We start from the raw sequence: 21,020 nt of genomic DNA on the forward strand, positions 1-21,020 counted from the left end.
AAGGTGAGTTTTGATGAATTGTTAGATGTTATTTGTTTCTCTGTCTTAACATTTGTTTTTAAGCCATCAGCTCTTTTTTCGTATATTTGTTTTTAAAGATGCTTTAATTGCTTTAATTAGACAAATGTTAGTCTGTATAATCTGTAGGTTTAATGGTGATTTCCGAATTTCTGTTCTTGCTAGCTACCTTGAGCACAACTATTGATACAGATAATGATTCAGAGGTTTTGTGTTAATTATAGAATTATGTCGTTTTGTATTCACATCTGGTGTTTTTGTTGCATTTTGAACAGGCAGAAATACTCAGCGTGTTGAGCCACAGAAATATCATTCAGTTTTATGGTGCTGTTATTGAACCCCCAAACTATGGCATAGTTACAGGTAAACTACAGATCTTCCTGCTTTTATGATATGTGGGTGATGTTTCTGAAGCACTGGATTTTTTCAGTAGATGGCTGTATACTTATGTTTTTTTAAAAAATAACCTTCCTTTCTTTTCAAGTTGAAAGATATGTTAATATAATTTGAAAAAAAGAATTGCTTTACTCCTGCAAATATTATTTAATTGTAAGGCCTGGAGTGTTTTCTGTGAAACCAAAACTGGCACGTTGTAGGAGTTGGTATTTCCTTTGGTTAAACGATACAGGCATTTTTGCAAATGGATAGAGAACAATATGTACGTTATGCCTATGTAGTCTTCTGTCAAGATGGAAGAAAATAAGAGTGATATAAGAAACAGAAATTTTGCCATTATATTCTACCGACAGAAAGACAATTTGGGGGCAAATCCTACAGGTTAGTCTTCAATTGGCAGTGAGGCACACTTACAGAGCCAAAATGGATCTGCTATAACCCTGCCTCTTATGCAGGGGGTGGGTGGGTATGTCTCTATAAAAATCTTGAGCCAATGTTACAAAAATCTAGGCCTATTAGAAATATGGCCAAGTGAGCTATATGAACTGAAAACATATTTCAATCTTACTTCTTCTGTCAACAGACTAGACTTACAAATTGACCTGAGCCTGACAGGAAAGGCCCACCTTTCTCACTGTGGGAACCACTAAAAAACTAAGCTGTCCATTGGGACTTTACTTTATATACTCCATATACTTTAGCCTTTTTATTTACTCCATATGGAGTATATATGGAGTATATGGAGTTTATTTACTCCATATACTTTAGCCTTTATGAAGCAGCTAGAAACTCTGTTTTTGATTAAGTAGAAATGCTGGTGGGAGGCAAAAATCTTTAAGTCTTCTTTTTCTTCTTCTGGCATGCATCCTCCCATTCCTGATTCTTCTAGTCTTCTCTGATTAGAAAATACCAGTGATCGGTATTGCTTGGACACAATGCAACATATACTGTATATTCTATATAAGATTCTGTTTCAGATCATGTGTCTTTCTGTGTGTTGAGATATTAATATGAATATATTTCACATATTTAAATGTGCTTATTGTTGTATTCTAAATGCTAGAATAGAATTTCTATTTCTAAGTGAGCTGGGTAGCTGGTTTGGTGTAGTGGCTAAGGCACCAGGCTAGAAACCAGGAGAGGGGGAGTTCTAGTCCTGCCTTTGGCATGAAGTTAGCTGTGGGATCTTGCCTCTCTTAGACCTGAGGAAAAAGTTATGGTAAACCACTTTGAAAATTTTGCTAAGGCAGTTGCCAAGAGTCAAGATTGACTTGAAGACTGTCTGTCTATCTTGAAGAAACATAGTATTTCCAAGGACTCCCTCTTATTTGATAACCTGGAGGATTTGCTAAGGTCAGTAAATTTAAAGCAGATGCAAATTTCTTCTAGCTAAGGTCCCCCGTCCCACCCCCGGGCCAAATGGGTGAGTTTTGGATAAAGTGTAAATGAAAGTACACTTTCATAAAATGAAATGAAATTAACGGTAGTTGATATGGGTTAATGTTCAGGGATGTGCTTCGTGCCATCCTTTTGTCACACTGAAAAGTTTTGTTCATTTCAATACATTTTAGTTGTAATAGATTTAACTAATATATAGGTTAATGCAAGATATTTTTGCTAATATCATTTTGTTCTACTAAAAGCTCCCCGCCCCCGTGCTACACTTTTAGGTTTGTTGCTCCTATGGAAAAAAAGATTTTTTTTTATTTTTTTATTTGTACCCCACCTTTATTGCTTTTATAAATAACTCCTTCCTCTTCCTGTTTTCCACACAACAGCAACCCTGAGAGGTGGGTTGGGCTGAGAGAGAGCCTGGCCCAAAGTCACCCAGCTGGCTTTCATGCTTGAACTCACAGTCTCCCCTTTTCTAGCCCGGTGCCTTAACCACTAGACTAGACCAAACTGGTACATGCATGCAAATGAGGATGATGAGGATGATGTAATTTCTGGTTGTTGTTCCCAGAGTTATCAAGAATAGTGTCTATGTGTATGATTAATGATTCATGCCACCCTTCTTTTAATAACATGCAGAGCAAAACCATAGGCTGCATAATTATGATTTAGATTAGTTTCATCAAATTTCTTTATGAATTTCTTTACATTTAATGGGATTGGTATTATTTTCATGGTACACACAATCTGACCCAGAATGTGAAGACTGATTATTTGCATTTTGTAATCCATGAGAAATATCTGTAGTCATCTTTATATCCATTTCATAATGTTAGGGAGAGATTATGCAGTCTCTTAATTTTTGCTGGCTAGTTCTTTTGCTGTTTAATGAGATATATGTATCGATATGTTTATTTAATATATATTTAAATGTTATTTCATTTATGTGTTTATTTAAATATATTATTTTAAAATTCTTCATATCAATCCCATCAGAATAAAAAAAACCTTATTAATTTTTTGTATTTTTTATTCTCATATTCATTATCTCTTTATTAAAATAATTTGCCTAATATTTGAGAACCAGTATGGTGTAATAGTTAAGGTACTGGACTAGAAGTGGATAGACCCAGGTTCCTAGACTTCCTTTAGACACTGAAGCCAACTGGATGACTTTGAGTCTGTCACTTTCTCTAAGGTTAGACTGGAAAGAAATCAACAACAATCCAGAAGTTGTCAGTAGCAAATCCCTTCTACAAGATGACTAATGAAAGTGACACACCAAGAGTCAATATTGACTCACAAACCCAAAACAATCCTCACAAACTTTCATTCATCAATTGTATCGTACCTTCTTAAAGTTAATGTATTTGGATGATACATTGTTCAGACTAATTGTCATTGCAACTTGATATTGTAGGTAATATCAAATTTGCTAATTTTTAAAATCAAAGATGGTTAATTATTGTGCATCCATTTATGTGCCAAATTAAGTGTATTTTTGCTCTTTTGTAACAGAATATGCTTCTGCTGGGTCATTGTATGACTATATTAATAGCAACAGAAGTGAAGAAATGGATATGGATCATATAATGACCTGGGCAATGGACATTGCTAAAGGTAAGTGAGATTCACTGACAGAGCAAGGGCAATAATTCATAAAGGATGAGAACTCTGTGTTAGTTCCATTTCCTATTCAGTCGATATCTATTCTTAATTATTAATCCGAATTACTCATAGTGCCTAAAGATAATTCCTTAATTATCTGTCCTACAAAATCTTCCAAAACCAATTTGACTTACTAAATAGTTATCATGAGCTTTCCAAAGATGCTTTCTTTCAAAAGGCAACTGGAATTTCTTGTTTTGCTGGAAGACGTTTCGCTTCAGTTCAGTAAACACGAAGAAGCTTCTTGGATGAGAAGCGAAACGTCTTCAAGCAAAGCAAGAAAGTCCAGTTGCCTTTTGAAAGAAAGCACATTTGGGACAACCATAACCTGGATGAGTGAGAATAATTTGTATCCATACCGATAAGAATGCATTTCAAGTAGACTTTATTTATTTTTTATGAGTTTGTGGAAACTTAAAACAACACTTGAACTCGTGAGTCCAAAGGATTCGATTTTTAGAAGCTTTTGGTGTTAGTGGAGTATTTCAGTTATGTATATGTATCTTAAGAAATGCCTTATATGTAGAAAGCAAGTGAATGTTTTGATCCCACTACAGACACAAGAAATACTTATACTGATGAACAACATACATATTTTGTATATCAAGAAACTTGATCATACTTCCAGTCAAAACATATGAAATACAAATAACGATTCATTTAAAGTATTCTATATTTAGATTCAGATTAGTCATTAGGTTTTAATTCCAGATATATAACTTTAACAATCTTTCTCCCAATTTCAAAAAAATGATCAATTTTTCCTATGTCAAGTTTTGCCTGTGTTATTTAACACCTCTGTGGGGGTTTTTTCATACAGACAAAAAATAAATACTTTTCAATGATCAAAATTTTATAGTTTGTATTGAGTTTACATTATAAGTTAGTTACACTTTGTGGTGTATAGATGATGATGGTAAGGAGGATGGTGATTTACTTGACCTGGACACTGCCCAACTCAGTTCAGCTATGGGTGGGGAACAGAATAAAGAAAAATAACAATATATAATTCCAATTAAAATCTGAACAAGATGATAATTGCAGCCAACAGCAACATGCATGCACCTTAAAAGTGGTTCCAATTGCCCTAGTTAAAGCCTGGGAGACTGGCCAGATCCTTAAGATCCTCCAGAATGCCACCAGAGGGGGAGACAATCATATCTCTTGGGGTACTCATTCTAGAGGGCAGAAAAATATTTCTCAAGGGCAGATTGTTCTCAGTATAGAGGAATATGTATTTATTTATTTATCTATTTGTTTATCAAATTTATTTGCCACTCATCTGATGGTTCAGGCACAATAGTCATTGTATGAGGATGTATGCTGGCCACCAGCTCATTGAAAACTCCATTCTCTCTCTTCCCCGCCCGCCCCCCCTCTCACACACACACACACCATGATATGCCTAGGAAGCTTAACATTACTAATAATGTACATTCAGATATAGAAACTGCACCACACAGTGGGAAGTCAACCTGGTGATATATGCAGTGAGAATCACACTTGAGCACTTCAGCAGCCTGGTCATTGACAAAACAGTATTGAATAAGCCTATACTTATACCCACAGATGTCAATTAATGTTTGCTAGTCCCAATGTAGCAAAATAATTTTATAATTTTTTTTTTATTTTCCTACTTTTAGGAATGCATTATTTGCATATGGAGGCTCCAGTCAAAGTAATCCATAGAGATCTAAAGTCCCGGAATGGTAATTCAGCATAAATTTACAATTTTGTTTATTTTTCCTGCAAATATAACGTTTTAGGGTTGGTACTGAAAAGAGCAGAATTCAGTGCACAAGCCACTTTGATAGGTTTAATATGGAATTATAAAAGTGCTGCACAGGATTTTAAAGAACGTATCCTGCCTAAAATATCAAGGCCAGGGTACATGGCATTACAGTAGCTGATGTATCAAATGAGTATGCGTTGAATATTGCTGATTGAGAGTTGAATATGAGTTGGCATTCACTTTTTTTCATTTAAAATCTCCTACTCATTTGAGGTTTTGTGTGCAGAATGATATTCCAATTGCTTGATTACTTCTAATTAAGTTCAGCTATTCCTCTTATAACCTTGCAATTAGAGATGGGATTAGAAAGCTCTGGTAAAAATGATATCTTTCTTCATTTCCCTTTCTCTATTAGAAAAATAAAAAAGAATTTTGAAATATTTTCTATTAGTTTTACTTTTTAAAGTAGTTTCACTATTAAACATCTAAAATGCTTAATAGTATTAAACATCTAAAATGCTTAATAGTATTAAACATCTAAAATGTTTAATAGTGAAATTGGCCCAAATTTAGAAGTGTACAGAATCAAAAAATAACTTAAGTAGTGAAAGAATTTCAGTGTCTGTTTGATATGGTGGTGGTAGATAGAATCTAGAATACAATTTGGAATGTTTCTTCTCTTTTCAGGGTCATGTGTGACCTGCCAGCTAATTCTAAGTAGGATGCACTGTTTCTTAGCCATTGGCACTTTTTAGTTCCATTTTCAGGAAACATTTAAATATGTTAAAGCAATATTTAATGAAATTCAAAATTATTGCCTGGAGAAATAATATTTTTGTTAGTATACACCAAATATACTTCTATTGAGAAATCAGGAAATCATATCATATCAGCATATCATATATGCATGTATGCATGTATGTATGCATATGTGTATGTATATATACACATACATACACACACACACCATATCATATCATCTTTATACTGGCTAAATGTGCTAAAAATAACTATTGCATAAATTTCAGTTTTTCCCCAACCCTTTATTTTCATATTATTTATTACATTTATATGCCTCCATTCTAACTGATAAGTGAACTTCCATTGGTTTTTTTTTTTTCATTCCTTTGGTTTCAGAAGATTGGGAAATTTTACAATTGTCTCTGATATTCTTTGTTGCATATTTTAAAGATATATGTGACTGCATTATAAAATTTGACTTTAGTTTTAAATTATTTCCCAGTAATTGCTAATAATACATTTTTCAGCTCCTTTGCTGTAACTCATTAACTTGACATTATTGGTGATTTATCTGCCATGATCCTGCATAGAAAGAATCAAGTCAATAATAAAGCCATTGGTTTTTGATTCATGTCAGCCAGAGAGTTTAAGTGGTCTTGCCAGTACATATATACCTACAATATATGGAGTGATTTTTTCTAAAGAAATGCCTATGGTTTCTTCATAGTATTAATATACTTTTCTCTTTTTTAAAAAAATTTCAGTTGTTATAGCTGGTGATGGAGTATTGAAGGTAGGAATATTTCAGTCTTTTTATAAAAATATTTGTTGTGCTGAATTGGGCATGCTGTTTTTTTTTTTTTTTTTTTAAATCCTCTATATTTTTTTCCTAGATTTGTGATTTTGGGGCTTCAAGATTTCATTCCCATACAACACACATGTCTCTGGTTGGTACTTTTCCCTGGATGGCTCCAGAAGTAATACAGAGTCTCCCAGTATCAGAAACATGTGATACATATTCATATGGTGTGGTGAGTAAACATATTTCTGTCCACGCTTCTGAATGCGTTATATAAATCTATCTTTAGACAACTGGATATAATTCATGTTCATGATCCATACACATGTTAAATCACAAAAACCAAGTTCTATTTCTGAGGTACTTGTGGGGTTTTATATATCTCCCACCCACATTTTTTGGGGTATCATTGTTCTCTAATTTTGTGGTACAATTTTTAGCACAGAAAAGCTGTGACCATATCCATGTCAACAAGCTTATAGTCAGCAAATGTCTGGAGAACATCTGATTATATGCTACTTCCAAGATTCACACCTTTGCCACAGAAGTCATACCTTGTTTCTTTAAAAACATTTTTACGCTTGCTCATGAAATTTATATTAATTAGTTAATTCATTAATTAAAAATCAGTGTTAAAAGCAGTTAAGAAGAACTTGAGTTTTTTTGATTTCAAGGAGAACTATGGTAATTATTGCCTATTTACAGTCAGTCAAACCTGTAAATATCCACTCAGAAGAAAACTAAAGGAAGTTTGATGTGGTTAACTGCCAGACAAGTATATCAAGAATTGCAGCTTGAATCCAGCTCAAGTGTTTTTGGAAAAAATGAACTCCAATAAAAGGAAGCAGTTCAGAAATTGGTTTATGGATAAAATAGTGATCACTGGTTAAAGCAGGCATGTCCAACCTTTACACTTGCCTGGATTGCATTGAGTGAAGAGGAATTGTCTTGGTCCATATGTAAAACATATAATGTATATCTATGTATAAGTAATGTTAAAAGCTTACAATCTTGGGGGTGGCATTATAGCTGTCCAGGGCCATATATATCGCAGTTTGGATGCACCAGGGTTAAAATAAAGGAGTTGAGTAACAGTTATATGTTTCAGGCACATATACACAGTTTCAAAGCCTGTAATACCACACCCCCCACACACACCCGGCTTGGTGTTCTGCATCTTAAATAGCGAAAAGAGCTTGAAACATTTAGGGAGAGAATAAAATTTGGAAATAATTGCAGTTTGGCTCAGAGTTAAATGTTTATAAATAAATAATAATCTAATTAAGTTGTTCCCTTGCTACTCCCAATGGGACAGAAATGAGTAAATTCCCAGTCCTTTGTGCAATCTCAAAATCTGTTTCTTCTAAAGCACAATTTTTAGAAGGGGAGGGTAGATTCGGAGGGAATTTAGGAGGAGAAAGCCCTGTCAGACGTGTGTTTTTACTTCTGCACATTTTAAATTCTACTCTTGAAATCTGTTCAAGTAAACTTAAGAGCATTAGTATTGATTCTCCTCACTGTTGATTCCTATCAAGATTTTTTTTCCTGTAGGCTTTCAACTTCTAATCAAGCAGACTAACAATGTGCTCCAGAGATAATGAGTCCATGAAAAATGTGGCACTTTTTGATTTAAAACAATCTCATCCGTAAATAAAAGTTTTGAATGGTCGAGTAACACAATCTAGATCACTAACAAATGGCTTTTGTGCTGCACAGACATCTGCTTTTCATCATTTGAAACACAGCTGAAATTGTGATAACAAAGAGCAGAATCCTTTTCACATGTAAACCACTAAGATGTTGGGAAATATTGTTCTGTTGGCAGAATCCATAGCGTTTCTTTTATTTATTATTTTCTCCGCCAGAATGGATTGTATTCATTAAACTATTACATTGCTTACAATGTACCATGAAGCATTTTTCCACTTCAGTTTGCTGTCTACCTAAAAGTCCGTTTTCTTGGTCAAGTTGAACTTGTCTTTTGTGAAGAAGTCACAAGAACATGAGGAAAGGCGATTATGATACGCATCTATAATTTTCTGACCTTTACAAATTATTTCATGAAGCTGGAATAGAGTGTCTCAGGTTCCATATCCCTTTATTTGGAAGTAAGCCACAGGCTCCTGAAATAAATCAAGTTTTAAAAAGTAAACATGCTTTTAGTCAGAATCTTCTGTTATACAAAAATGACCCAAAACTGAATTCAGATTTAAGATTTATAATCTATCTAATTATAAATATCTGTTGCCTCCCAAAATAATGTTTAATATAATCTAATTTACTGTTTTATTGTCCTAGACATGGAACTTTATAGTAGGAGGAAGGTAGCATGGTTTTTTATTGATCTGAGGGTTATGCAGTTGAAAGTAAGCCCAGTAAAATTTCCACCAACACATATATCTGTTCCAATAAATTTAAATAAATAAACACAATGTGTACAGCATATGTTTAATACAGCAGGCTTCAAGTTTGGAAATAACAAGTCAACTGAAAATGTATCATGACACTGAGTAATAATGTACATATGTTACCTTGGGTATGATGAAAACTTCTTTAATGTGGTGCACTTCTTTTAAACCCAAGTTTGTTAGGTTTGTTATTTAGTTGTGCAAAATGTCTGTATTTCTTAATGAATTATAGTTAGCAGCTGTGATTGCGAGTGACAGTAAGGTTTGGGACATTCCAGCTATGCTGGCCAAAAATTCTGAGAAACATATTCTTGTGAACCATATAGAGATTTTTTAAAAAAATGACTTTACTGTGGCTGAATTTGAAGCAAGTTCGTAACTAGATACGTGTAGTTTTCTTTATTCGATCTGTCATAGCTGTCCCTTTCAGAAATGGTTTAATCGTCCTACTGCAATTGCATTCCCATATTATTTATGTAATTGTAAAACTGCTCCCTCCATCCCATAACAGCAAAATAGGTAGCCGTGAGTTAGCTGTATAAAATCAAGGTGGGATATATATATATCTAAACCTAATAAATAAATAATAGTTATATGTAAACAGACTTAGTCAATCTGGACATTTTTGTATGTGTGTGACAGAAGAAAAAGAATAAAGCTAAGATGATGAAGAGAAAGGTCTTTCCTGAGCCTAGCCAGATAATCACAACAGAGAAGAATTTACTTCACACAACAATTCTTTAAAACAGGATACAGTAGTCCCTGTCTCCATTGTTACGTCCTCAGCATAATGTTGTCTTAAGTAATAAAGTTTTATAGTTTTATGATTTAATCAGGTCTATTTAATCCCTAAGATGCTGTGGTACCTCCTGCGATTGAAAACCTGCCTCAACATCAAGGGTTGTTTCCCTCATATAAATGAGCAACAACTGGCAATAAGTTATTAATTACCTTTTTAAAAAGGTAGTTGGCCCAACTAAACCCAAATGTAAACCACAAGTTAAGAATTTTAAATACTTAATGGAAAATATTGATCTCTGGAATTCTTAGCCAGATGGTTACTTTATTAGAAAATATCAATAGGATATCAGTCAATATTAAATAGAAAATATAAATATTTACTTTAGCTAAATAATGTATTTTCCAACACAGATCAACAGAAATATGTCTCCCTTGGAAGTCAAGAGAGGCAGTTACTTTTGTAAATATGACTGCTTGCCTGGAAAAAAGAGATTATTGCTCTCTGACATAACCAGTTATATTATTGTTTGATATAATGGTGGAATATCATCCAAATAAATTAGCTGAGATCATACTGTACTGTAAAGTAAATTTATATGTCTGTTATTTGACTAAGTATGAAATGTAATTAAGTATAAAATATTTCTAGAAAGTTGGTATTAATACTGAAATATTTGAAAGATGGAAGCTATTTTGTTGCTTACAAATCTGTTTGCTATAATAACTATTCTTTAAATTTTAGACTTCACTTTAGAAAGAACAAACCCAAGGTCTCTAGTTTAAAGTAGAAGTCAGAGTATGTTCCAGAAACATTTTCTAGTATTTGTAGTTGAAAACAAGAACTCTATTTCTTGACTATCTCAACCATCGAACAGTGGAGGTCCAAACAATATTCACAAAATCTAGTTCCCGGCTCTCTCTCAGTATTTGTTAAATAAGGGTTCATTATTAAAAATAAGAAATATTTAATGTCGACTTTGTATAGCTCTCTTAAGCACAAACATATATCCAGGTTTTAGCTATTGGGCTTCGATTGCCTAGTAATTGGATACAGATCACAGTGCATCAAGGTTTAATAATACATTTAAAATACAAAATACAGTAATAAAAAATCCTTTTTCTTTTTCTTTTTCCATTCCAGGTTCTCTGGGAGATGCTAACAAGGGAAGTCCCCTTTAAAGGCTTGGAAGGATTACAAGTAGCTTGGCTTGTAGTGGAAAAAAACGAGGTAAGACTACGTTTCTACATTCAGGTACATAGATCAGAAAACAGTGTTGGGTTTTGCAAAAGACTTTTTCATCTTCCTCAAATTGAAAGTAAGTTCACGCGTATGGAAAGATTAGCAGTAGGAGCTAACACAAAGGGTCAAAGTGATGTTATTCCTCATGAATGGACCCTTTACATCTAATTGTTGCAGCTTCACGTCGTGATGCTGTAGATCAAAAATTATACAAGTACTGTACTAGCTTCTCAGTCTCAATTGTAAAACCTGGGGGTTTGTTCTTAGGGATGAAAGAAGCCATTGCGTCCAAGGTAGGAGAACAGTTTAACTCCATCTCCTGCATTTAGGACATCTTTATACTGGCCGGGAGTTGATCTATCTGTAAGAGACCTTCAGCTACTTCAACTTAACTCTCCCAGCAGGAGTCACTATAATACAAGAAACTGCCACTTAGATGAGGATTTCAAAAATAAAAGAAGATAAAAATAGTTTAAAAAGAAGAAAATTACAGTTTTGCCACCCACGTTCCTCAGTCCATTGAAGATGAGCTCCTCACTGGAACTGGTAAGGCTATGCCATAGTTGCAAGCCTCCTCATGCCGTGTCTTTCCACTTCAAAAGGACTTCAGTGGCGTAAACACCCTTTGTACATGTCCCCAGTGTTGCTTTTCTTCTGGCTACAAATTGAGGCTTTTAGACAGTTGAACATGGGAGTGCATATTTGAACACATGGTCTCTTTAGTATCAAAGACAGGAAGTGTCGTTTTAAAGAAGAAATGTAGCGTGGCGGCTTTATTGCATGCAGACAACATTTAGGATTCCTCCTCTGTTTAAGTTGGCTGGAAGGTTGGGTACCATTATAAAATAACTTAGGCAATTTTTGTAGTATGACTTCTTGGTTTCTTTGTTTTATTGCTGGCTCCCTAAAATATTGTTAAAGTCTTTACATATAATAGATTTAATTATCATGTTTAAAAAAACCCAGGAAGGAATTAATGTAAAACATGACATTCTCACTTTTAAATATTCTTTCTGAAGTATAGAAGGCCTGTGATATCTGTGAATCTATGTGTAATAACCAATTTAGTTTGGATGTTCTGTCACTCACTCTAAATTTATATCTGTGATTCTTACAAATTTAATCTTGAAATAATAAGATGTAGCAAGTATCATTTTTTAAGCATGAGGAAAGTTTTATTTGATTTCATCAAAATAGTCTCATCCCATCCAATAGACAAGCATTAAGCAAGAACTTCTCCATCTAGATCAACACTCTGATCTTATAGTTGGATACAAGATTTTGGTATGTAACAAATGTATAAATACTAGGTCAGTTCTGCCACTTCATGTTAGTTTCCTTAAACTGGGTACAATCCCACCCAAATTAAGCATATTCATCAATTCTTTGAAAAAGTCAAAAACATTAATAGTAGTGGCTACAATTGAAGCGCTCATAGTTTCAATAGAATAATACAGTAAATATAGAAATAGTATCATAGCAAAAAGTGTGTGCTTTAAAAAAAAATGATTTCAGTTTTTCCTGTTGCAAAAAATTTGAAATATCTACATTATATGTTCTTAGTGACATTAAAATAACCCCTAATAAAGTGGTTGAATGTCTGAGGCGCTAGCCTCCCAGTGAATTGTCGCTCTGCAAAGTATGTGTTCAATTCTAAAGCAAGTTAGTCATGCTTTAGTCCCATTGAAATCAAGGGTACCTAAATTCACTATAATTAACTTGACCCACTGATTTTAATGGGCCTAAAACATGACTTATGACATGACATATTGACTCCACCACCTCATAATTATTGCACTGAATTTTACACTGTAAGGAAAAACAATGAATCTCATATTTAATCCTTGGGAGAATTCTATTCTTTAGAAACTTAGAGCAGATGTAACATATAAGACACTTAAAGGCAATGGAAGGTCCACCCTTATTCCAAAAAAGTGCAGAAGAATCTGAAAGATACGTAGGACTGTCTATAGAGACTTCTATTCTGTCAAAGACTTATTTAGAGTCCAGATGACATTCATAGAGATATGAACAAAGAGTTTTGGTTCAGTGTGTTTCCATTTAAATTATACTAGCTTTTAAATGAGGGATCAGTGACAGACTCATTAAGTCTGCAGGTACTACTCATATATAAGTCACACGGTATAGTACTGGGTAAGAATTATTCCTGAGCAGAGAATTACATCTATACCACGCCCATATCTTTTATTATTGTTTCCTTGATAATCTCAGGTTCTTTATTAGAGGTGTAAATTCTGTTAAAGGATATTTTATTTAATATCAAATAAAATTAATATCACATTATTAAGATATGCCACTTTTATTAGAATATGACTGTCTTGAGGGTCTACCTGATGAATAACATTCTATTTCAGCAAGTTATATGTAAGTAATGAGTTTAGTAACTCATTTTCCGTCCTGGAACTGTGAGGGTGAGAGACAAATGCCATGGCTAGATTGTCAGGTGTATTTTTAGGGAAATGACCTACTTGAATATCAAGTGTCAATGCTACTTTGTTTATGCCAAAAGTTTTGACTTCTGATAGCTTTATTCTTTGCATTTATAATATTCATGATTTACGGATTTCTAATCAGATTACATGACTACTATGTACATTTCTTCTTTCCTGTTTTCCATTTTCTTATCTTCTTGGTTTTGTTTTTTAAAATAACACAACGGCTATAAGGTTTTGCAAGTCCTAGTATGTATACTCATACAGTGATATATTTTATTTAACTTAGTCTATATGCCTCTTTGAAAAGTGTCATTTTAACCACTAAGCAGAGTTGTGAGAAACTCAGATATAACTGCTTTTTATAATTATATCCTTCTGTTAATCCACAGAATTAGCTGTAATTTTTCCTGTCTTGCTATAGATGAGGATATTAACAGTTATCTTTTTCTATCAGCAACAGTGATACCATTATTCTTTTTATCATGGCATTTCCTTTATTATCAATAGCATAGTAACAAACACGCAGACATTCTAGTTATAAGAAAACTGTAATTAACACACTAATATATTCTTCTTAAGGTTTAGTTTTAAATAACAAGTTGCGTCTCTCCTTACTCCAATAGAAATCGAGTAAATAGATAAGTACAATTAAATGTTTTAGATTTAAATGTTTACTTTTAATAGAATGTCTAGCATCTTCAAAATATTAAATGTTTCTCTGAATATTTTTGAAGTATGAATGATAAAATATGCCACTTACAAATACTTTTTTGCAGAAGGCTGGATAGGATTCTGATAGGGAGTTGGGGGGTTATCTCCAATAAACGAATTCTGTTATTTTGTTATTTACCATCCGTTTTTTTAGTTAGTACTTGCCTTTTTTTTAATCACAGTCTTTAATCACAGAGTCTATACTCTGTTGGCCAGTATAAACTGGATTTTTATGACATCAGTTCATCATTAAAATGCTAGAATGCTTTATGGTTAACGTGACATGATAATTACTACACATATTTAAATTTGAATGATTATTTTAAGTAGGATGTAGAAGATCATAAGACCTCTTAACATCATTTAACACTTATTTTAAATAACTAATAGGGCTATGCATTCTTTGAAAATGATTCAGAAAAGCTGTTTAGAACTTATGTGAGCATGGCATCTTACTAGTCTTCATTAAAGCAGGCTGCTGTTTTCAGTCTTCTGTGAAAACTGGAAAAAGGATGCTGCTACTTTAAGGAGCTGGCACATTGTATTCTCAAAGCATCTGTATCTTTATGTGGAGGCATGAAAAACTGTAGGCTGTTTTTTTGAATAACAGAGACACACTTTGGCTTGTACTGTATAATCTACGGATGTCAAACTCACATTGTCACGGCGGCTTTACATGACATATTGAGACTAAAAAAATTTCCTTTCGCTAAACCAGGTGGGGGCGGAACCAGCACGTGACACATCTGGCCCACAGGCTGTGAGTTTGGCACCCCTGGTATAGTCTAAAGCTCACCATCTCATTCGTTTTCAAAGCAGTGTGGAAAATAACCAATGAGGAAATATGTATAAGTATTTAATGTGCTCCAGCAAAAGAAAGATGGATTTAATGTGAATCAAAGTAAACAAGAGTATTTCAGGAGTGATTCAGAAATTTAGATCCTTTAAAACCTTGGGAAAATAGCTTTGCATACTTCATGCTATATTGGGTATATATAGAAAGCTATATTGGGTATGAAAGCAAGAGAAATGTAATGTAATTTTAAAAGATTTGTAGACATTACAGGGATATAGTTCTAAAAACCTTTCCCTCCAAAAAAGTTATACAGTATTATTTTTCCCACAATGGTAATAGATTTAGGAAGGTTTTCCCCAGTAATATAACCGTAGGATCAAGTTTTTTGGAGTGTATCCATATTTTCAACATTTGAAAACTGAGTTTTACAAAGACCGAAATTGCTGCTGTTTATTTATTCATTCGGTTTATATACCTCTTCTCATATCTAGAAAAAATACCTTGCATCAATGGTGCAGTTAAACTTGGCTATGTACATATGTCATTTCACACAAAACCCAAAGTATACAATGCAGCATGTGTAGCATTTATCTACACGGAGATCTTCATATTTTACATCTTCTAAAATTTGAAAGTCTATGGATTGATGATAAGTTCTTCATTTATGTCACGGGTGTCAAACTCGCTACATCATGTTGCCGTCACGTGATATTTCACAATGTTTTCCCCATTTGCGGAGGTGGAGTGGGCATGACCTGCGCATGATGCATCTGGCCCATGGGCTGCCAGTTTGACACCCTTGATTTATGTTCACTACTTTCTTCTGTCTATTTCAGAGACTGACCATTCCAAGCAGCTGTCCTGGAAGCTTTGCAGAATTGATGCTCCAATGTTGGGAAGCAGACCCAAAGGTATTTCCTTAGGCTGATATACCATTATATTAAGTTTATCATTAAGTTTATCAAGAGCCTTGGTGGTGCAGTGGTTAGAATGCAGTATTGCAGGCTAATTCACTGCTCACTGTCAACAGTTCTATCCTGACTGGCTCAAAGTTGACTCAGCCTTCCATTGATAAAATGATGACTCAGATTGTTGGGGGCAATATGCTGACTCTGTAAACCGCTTAGAGAGGGCTGTAAAGCACTGTGAAGCAGTATATAAGTCTAAGTGCTATTGCTATTGCTATCATTGTTTACTGCTTTAATTGCACTGTCAGGAAATAGGCTGAACATTGGAGACTTAGAGACCCTTAGCTTATCTATGGTTTAAACATGCTGGTTGTTGGCTTTTCTGATACAGAATTATTTATGAAAGGAAGCAGAATGTAATAATCATTTGTCAATTAATATCCTGTCTTCTTACTAATGAATGGAACTTCTTGAATATAATTTATATATTGTTACAAAATTGTTTGGATTGTATTTATTTATTTAATCACATCAGCTTAAGGCAAAGGTGTCAAACTGGCAGCCCGCAGGCCGGATGCATCACTTTTAGGCCACGCCCACCCCAGCTTCGCGAATGGGAAAAACGTCACGAAACATGTGACGGCAGCGTAATGCAGTGACTTTGACACCTGTGGCTTAAGAACTGCTCTATTTCTAAATATTTTGTACAATACAGTGAATTAACATAACAGCTATCCAACATTAATGAAAATTAATGTTCATTACTCTTGACAATCCCCTGTTGCCTGTTTTTGTTCTACCACATATATGAAGTACTTACAAGGAAGTGGTTGGATTCCAACTCTGCCCAAGAATTGTAATCATGCGTTGTAGCACAACACAATTGGAGCGCAACAGACTGCAAAAAGCTTGGGCTGAAAAAATCCAGTTATGACATTCATTCTTGATGTGCACAATATTGCACAAGAGTTGCCGTATATCATGAACACAGTAATCCTCTTCAGTCCTTGAAGTGAAGAATGTGACGTCATAGAATCATACAATGTAAAGGTCAGAAAGGATCTTGGAGATCACTACGTAAATAATATAAGTGCAGATAAAAAGAAAGGATACCAAATTAGGTCTTTTTGCAATCTCAGAAATTAGTGGGCAATAGCTTGTGTTTCCTCCTGGATTAGCATGTGTACAACTGAATCCAGCACTCTTAGCAAAATCAGTGATAGGCCAAGGAAAATTGAGAGTTGAATTTTTAGATGTCACTTTTTTTTGCATTTGAAAAAAGCCCTCATTTTATTCGATCACTATTGTCTTTTACATCCTATAAACTGGCAGAACAGCTTTCAATGCTTTATTCCTCTAAATTCTCAAAAGGTGGTTATTTACAGAATCTAAAAAGCACAGTGAGGCTGAGCCACCCACATTAAGTGCTGCATAAAGTCCACTAAGCTTAAGTTGAAATAAAATGACCATACTCCTTCAGTATTTATGAGCATTAAAGCACATTTTTATCAATTGACAAGTCTGAAGCTAGGATAATCCATAATTTAATTAGCACCAATGAGATATATTCCATTTTGGTATTTCTTGCATCTATTACTGTGATGGTTTAGTTCAGAAGTGTGTATAAATTTGAGCGGTGTCAAAAGTTACATCCAAAATTGGGCCGGGCATTGACATTTTTGTGAAGGAAATTTTGAGAGTTCTTTAGCTATTATAAAAGAATAATAACAATTTATTAAATTTGTATAACCCCCATCCTCAACCTGTCCCAAAGTTTGAAAATTTGGTCCCTGCCAAATGCTGCTGGCTGTCCTGAACTCTTATGCTCCTGCTACATCCATGTCTGATTGGAAGGAAGATATGATGCAGAATGAAGAAACACACTCTTCAGGGTGTGTGTCTGCATCTAGATTATGCTTCTACTATTCCTAAAAGCATTATACACTAAGGTAGTCTTCCCCAATCTTTCTTCTCCTGTGCAACTTGACTGGCAAAAACCAGGTAGCTACATTTATGTCCTACTGCAAAGGTTTGGGTAAAATAGTGTGTATGAACCTGTCATAAAATGAACAGAACAGCAACTGTTCTGAGCCGAGGTGGTGCAGTGGTTAGGGTGCAGTACTGCAGCTACTTCAGCTGACTGCTAGTTCAGCAGATCAGCGGATCAAATCTTACCGGCTCAAGGTGGACTCAGCCTTCCATCCTTCCGAGGTGGGTAAAATGAGGACCCAGATTGTTGGGGGCAATATGCTATTTAGTATACTGTCTTTGGTGTAAGCCGCCCAGAGTCCTCGGAGAGTGGGCGGCATAGAAATATGAATAATAATAAAAAACTGTTTATTGCTGGGTTATAATCCAATACAGATGGACCAAAAATGACAAGACAGAACAGAAAATCAGAAAAAGAAATACCTTCACTTAATAGGCAGTTCTTACAGAGAAGAACACTTGTCTCTTTTTGTTACACACACACACACACACACATATATAATGTTGTTTGACATTTGAAATAAAGAAATTGTCTCTCTTTTATAATGTGAAAATCACTTGGATCTGCCTGGGAGAGACACCTCAGCATTGTTCCTAATTGTTTTTGTGCACCCAAATTAAAATGCACGTTTTAATTGCCGCATCTGTAATTTTAGCAGAAATGGTATAATTACAGGCGTGATGCAGAGAGAGTGTGCCTCATCCCTTTATTATGTATCCACGTTTTGGTTTCCACCTTTTGTCTTAACCTTGTCTGGGGTCTGTCAAACAGACTAGCGGAGGCAATGCACTTTTGAGAAGCATTTTGCTAAGACTTTTTCAGTTTTCAACAATTATCCCACTTTTTGCACTGTAACAAAAGAAGCTTTAAATTCAGACGAGAATGCGGGGAAATTATGACTGCTTTGTCTGAGTCCATTCAGATTGGCTTGGGCTGTGCATAGCCCCATCTTCCTCTGCTTCGTCACTGGACTTCAGGATGACCTGACTTCCCATATTACAAAATTCTATTGAAAAAGTATAGAAAATTCATATTATGCATTGTTATATAATTCTTATGATTTACACAGGATTCTCCCAGATTTTTAGAGGAGTTGATGTTAAGTTATATTTTACTATCAAACTATAAGTGGAAATTTCACACACTTTTGAAAAATGTCTGTATAAACTAATAGGTTGTGCTTGGCATAGACCAAAAATCTCACATTGCAGAAATAAAACATGGGCATTTATATCATGTTCAAAATGTCATGATGCTGTATGAAATAGGAACTGCCAAATCTTTCCAAATTTTATCATTTAATTGGGTTAGACTTAGACTTTAGGAAAATGATCTTCCTCTCTTTCTATTTTAATTGCAGGTTTCAATCTTCTTTATAAATATTTTTTCCTTTGATTACTTTTTTTTTTTTTTAAGAAAAAACAGTTTCACTTTTCCAGGTTGATCCAAGATTTTTATTCTGGCCTCTGTATTAGAAAAATGGAGGAGTAATTACGGTACTAACTGTACAGGCATATAAACTTCTACTTGTGTGAGTGAATCAAAATTTTATTAAGGCAAAACAAGCTCAGAAGCCTGATGAAAGTTATTTTTTTTTATTTTCAGGAGACAAATGATTTGCAGAACTAATGGGTAATTTTATGTTTTAATATGACACTCTTCCTGTTAAACAAAATCAGAACAGTTTGTAACTTCCACATCAAATCACATGCCATCATAAAAAGTGCAATACCAATAACTATCAGTTTATAAAACACCAACAAAAGTTTTGTAATATTTTAAACCCATACTAAAGCCAGAATGGCCAAAAACACTTTGTTAAAAATTGAAGCATTAAAATTAGGGACTATATATGAAAAATTGCCAAAATAGTAATTTCTGGTAAAAGTTACCCCCAATGGAAATTACAAGAATATTTCATCAACTTTTCATCGAATGGAAATTACAAGAATATTTTCATCAAAGTAGGAAATTCCTACTAGTATGTAATAGTGGTTTTTCCATTATAAGATGCAGATGGAATTATAATTCCATTATAATAGGGAAGGGCCAGGGGGAGGGCCTTCTCTGTGGCAGCTCCTGCCCTCTGGAACGATTTGCCCCTGGAGATACGAAGGATATCGGATCTCCGGGTCTTTCGCCGTGCCCTGAAAACTTTTCTTTTCCATCAAGCAGGGCTGGTGTGAAACCCCCCCCCCCCTTTTTAGTTTTTTAGCTTTTAATTTGTCAATGGGTTTTAATTCGAATTGTTTTAAATTTGCACCAAAATATGTAATTCTTTTAATAATTTTAAATTTTGTATTGGTATGTGTTTTAGTTTTGGCTGTGCACCGCCCTGAGTCCACTAGGAGAAGGGCGGTATACAAACTGAATAAAATAAAATAAATAAATAATAATAAATAATTTACTTTTTGGGTATAAATTCTGTGAAGCTCTGTCCATCTTCCTGAATCAGATGTAGCTGTGCAGTCAGATCAAGCATTATTCTTTCTCCTCCTTGTTCCCCAAAATTAGAATTACCATTATTAGCTGCTTTAATTAATTGCTTTGTGTTTTAGTTTCTTTCTACCACACAATGCCTTCACCAGTAGCTTTGCAATTCATGAAGGTTTAAAACTTTTAAAAAAAATAATAATAGCAGATTTCTAATAAAAATATAGAACAATTGTAAGGAAAACACTAGCATATTTTGCTTATTTTAACAGAAAAGAAGAATTAACTTGCCTTCCACTTCACTAAGTGGGAATACAATAGATTGGGATGCTGCTATGCATTGAATAGAGAGTGCTCACTTCTGAATCTCTTCTTGCTGTGGGGAATGAGTTTCTTAATTTATTTTGCAGGATGGTTCTTTTATTTACCTGCTGACTCCAACATCAAAGTGAACTTGATTTTAACAAAACTGTAATTTAAAACAGCCATGGATTCGAGGAGATTTTAGGAGTTTATTGGTACTGCGGTTTCAGGGAGAGGCTTCAGTCTTTTCTGATGCCTCCAGTAATATACGGTACCTTAATATGGCTG

At 34.3% G+C, this 21,020-nt stretch overlaps 1 protein-coding gene across 4 annotated transcripts in view; it reads left to right on the forward strand.

Moving 5' to 3' along the window:
• Positions 1-21,020, forward strand: part of MAP3K20 (mitogen-activated protein kinase kinase kinase 20) — a 108,302-nt gene that overhangs the window by 35,204 nt on the left and 52,078 nt on the right. For all 4 annotated transcript variants that reach the window (XM_034427530.2, XM_034427548.3, XM_034427539.3 and 1 more), the window contains exons 3-9: positions 294-381; positions 3,325-3,426; positions 5,118-5,183; positions 6,712-6,740; positions 6,841-6,978; positions 11,037-11,123; positions 15,935-16,009. In XM_034427530.2, coding sequence (XP_034283421.1) covers positions 294-381; positions 3,325-3,426; positions 5,118-5,183; positions 6,712-6,740; positions 6,841-6,978; positions 11,037-11,123; positions 15,935-16,009 — 585 coding nt within the window. The remainder of the gene's footprint in view (positions 1-293; positions 382-3,324; positions 3,427-5,117; positions 5,184-6,711; positions 6,741-6,840; positions 6,979-11,036; positions 11,124-15,934; positions 16,010-21,020) is intronic.

The sequence above is a fragment of the Pantherophis guttatus genome, chromosome 1 (genome assembly GCF_059756535.1).
Source record: "Pantherophis guttatus breed Tessera chromosome 1, ASM5975653v1, whole genome shotgun sequence".
Lineage (NCBI taxonomy): Eukaryota > Metazoa > Chordata > Lepidosauria > Squamata > Colubridae > Pantherophis > Pantherophis guttatus.